The sequence below is a fragment of the Tupaia chinensis genome, unplaced genomic scaffold (genome assembly GCF_000334495.1).
Source record: "Tupaia chinensis unplaced genomic scaffold, TupChi_1.0 Scaffold000671_2, whole genome shotgun sequence".
Classification (NCBI taxonomy): Eukaryota; Metazoa; Chordata; class Mammalia; order Scandentia; family Tupaiidae; genus Tupaia; species Tupaia belangeri.
The window spans coordinates 2,469,129-2,471,965 of record NW_006160194.1 but is presented as its reverse complement, the minus strand read 5'-3'; the positions used below and the strand labels follow the sequence as shown (position 1 = coordinate 2,471,965).

Below are 2,837 nucleotides of genomic sequence, written 5' to 3'. Positions count from 1 at the left end.
GACGCGGCGCCGGCGCGTCCTACGTCACTGCGCGGACGGCGCGCCCGAGGCCCCGCCCAGCTGGTCTCCGGTACCGCCCCTCGCGGGGGTTCGGCGTGGGGAGGGGCTCCGCGGCCTGGGGCGCCCACCGACCCACCGCTCCTCTACAGGGCCCGCACCTTGCACCCCTTCCCGGCCGGCGGGGACCGCTGGGGTCGGGGTCGCCAGCTCGCCAGGCCTGGCGTGGGCGACCCCTGCCCAGGCCGCGTTCCCGCCGGCCCGCCCTGCTCCATTGCCTGCTGGCTCCGCGCCTCCGGGTGCGGGTGCGAGCCTGGCTTGTGGGGCTCGGTCGAGCTGCGCCCCTGGCGGGACAGTCCGTCCTTCCTGACCCGCGCTCCCCGGACTGAGCCGCAGGCAGCTCTGCCCTCCCTCTTCGAAGGCGCTCTGCGCACCAGCCCCCACGGGCGCAGCCTGCCACCTTCTCCGTGTTCTCCTTGAGGAGACTGGCACCGACCACCCCGGGGGCGGAGGAGCCACCCTGGCCGCGGGCATCCCTGCCACCGCCTCCAGTTCGCGCTGGGTCCTGCCGGGCCTGCGGTCTTGCCTGGCGGATCCCGGTATCACGGTGCCGCCCCTGTGCAGCCTCTGCTCCGTCCGTGTTTCTCAGGGTTTTTGTCACAGCAGGTCTTGCCTCGTGCCTGATGGGGACTGTAACCAGGGCTGTGCCTTCCCTTCCCACGGGGCACCCTCTCCCGGGGTTTTCTGTTTTCTCTGGATGACAGGCCTCAGCCCCTAACTTACCTGTCTGGAGCTATTGACCAGGGTTTTTAGGTGTGCCTGTGTGTTCTCGAAATCCCGAGAGGACCGTGGCGGAGAAGGGATCGCTGTGTAGCCATCTGCTCTGGGAGTCGATTTCTTGCTTTCCCTCGTCTCTTTCCTGCGAGTGCATGTGCCCTGTGTCAAAAACCTAAGAAACAAAAAAACCTTCAGTTTTCTACCCAAGGATGAATCAGTGTTAAAGTCCCATCCAAGTCAAGATGAGGTTTCTTCGCATGTTTTTTTAAAAAACATTGCTAAACTACAGAGGCAGAGACAGAGACGGAGAACACACCTCTCCATGAGCCACGACACCACAGTTCTTCCTCGTTGCTCTGTTCCACCAGGATTTCGTGCACGCTTCTGGCGTGTTTTCCAAGCCACTGTGGCGGGATTCAAACCACTGTTGGCCTTGGAGAGCTGCTGCAGTCCCTTGTCCTTTATTCTTTTCTTGGGTTTTGGGGTGCACATGCTTGTGTACCCAGCAGGGTTTTCAGGCTGGCAGGTTCGAGACACACTGCATAGTCAGCCACGTGGGTCCAGCGCCTTAACCTCCATGCCACCTGCTGGCCCAGGGTCTGGCTCCAGCTCCAGCTCAGCGCCTGCGCTCTAGGACAGCCCGGTCCCGATTCCACTGGCCACGCCGTCTTCGGTAGCCATGTGTAGGCGGTGGTGGGGACGGGACGGGGCTTCAGCCCCTGGGCCGGCACCAGGCCTGCCTGTCCATGGTGACCGGTGACCCTTTGCCGTGTAGGTTCTGTGCCTGTGTCCCCTGGGTGTGGGCGTGGGTCACAGCTGCCTGTTTGCCTGGATGGCTTGGGACCCTGGCAGGTAACGCAGCCAAGGGGTGTTGCTCCCCACCACGGCCCCCCAGGGTCACAGGGCCTGCTGGGGCCACTGACCCCTCTGAGGTCCAGGTGGCCTCCATGGCTGCTGCTGTCTCCTGGCTGCAGGAACTCCCTGGGTCTCGGTGAATTGGGGGGGAGAGGGTGCTGACGTGGGCGACAGTGGGCTCCCGTCCAACCCCTCGTGCTGCAGCTGGAGCATGGGCCGAGCCGTGATCCCCTGCCTACCTGCTAGTGCCTGCTTGCCCCAGGCCCGGCCCGCGGCCTCACCCAGGACCCCCAGGCCATCCTGTCTGGTGCTTGTCACTGTCCTATGCCTTTCCGCAGGGCATGTGTGTTTCCTGGTGTCCTTACTTGCTTGGGGGGCTGCTAGCTTGGGAACCTCACCTCCGGCTTGGCAGGCGCAGGCCTTGGTGTGCACATGAGTGACCCGAGGCCCTGCCTGCCGTGTGCCTCCTCAGCCGACAAGACACCTGTGACGCCCACACCTGCCCTGCTTGCTGGCCCATCTGCATGGAGAATCCTGGAGACGCCCTGGCTGTGGCCCCTGCCCAGGCCCAGCCTTGGCCCATCCCCGGCCATAGTACCACTCAGCCCAGCTCAGGGTCAGGGAGCCGAGGGCTCGGGGAGCCCAGGCCGTGTTGTTTGGCTGTGCACATGAGTGCCCGTGCACACCGGCTCGCCGCCTCATGCAGTGTGTGAGGCGAGGCAATGCTGGGGCGTGTGTTTGCCGCAGACCCGTGCCTGTACATCCCACGTTTCGCCCACCTGCTGGAATTCGGGGACAAGAACCACGAGGTGTCCATGACGGCCCTGCGGCTCCTACAGCGCATGAAGCGGGACTGGATGCACACGGGCCGGCGCCCGTCTGGCCTCTGCGGTGCAGGTAGGCGGGACACAGCCCTTCCGGGTTGCGGCCTTGACCGTAGGTTCTCACCAGCTCGGTCTTGCTGGCTGCTGTGGTCACGCCTGCCTCAGAGCAGGCTCAGCCTGGGGCTGTGGTTGGACCTCCAGTGCTGGCCTCGCTGCCTCCCAGGCCCTCGGGACTTCCTTTTGCTCCTGCTGGCTTCACAGGTCCTGGGGAAAGGGCTGGGACCATCAGAGGCTACGGATCTAGCCTGGCTTCCTGTCTTGACCTTGGGGAAGCCACCTCTGGGGAGTGTCCGACTGGCAGGGCTGCCTGTGGTCGGCGTGTCC

General features: G+C 64.9%; 1 protein-coding gene across 1 annotated transcript in view; it reads left to right on the top strand.

The window, feature by feature from the left end:
- The window catches only part of BRF1 (BRF1 general transcription factor IIIB subunit), a gene marked incomplete at its 5' end in the record, with an annotated part of 36,297 nt that overhangs the window by 16,907 nt on the left and 16,553 nt on the right, over positions 1-2,837 (top strand). The window contains 1 exon segment of the mRNA XM_027776415.1: positions 2,377-2,526. Coding sequence (XP_027632216.1) covers positions 2,377-2,526 — 150 coding nt within the window.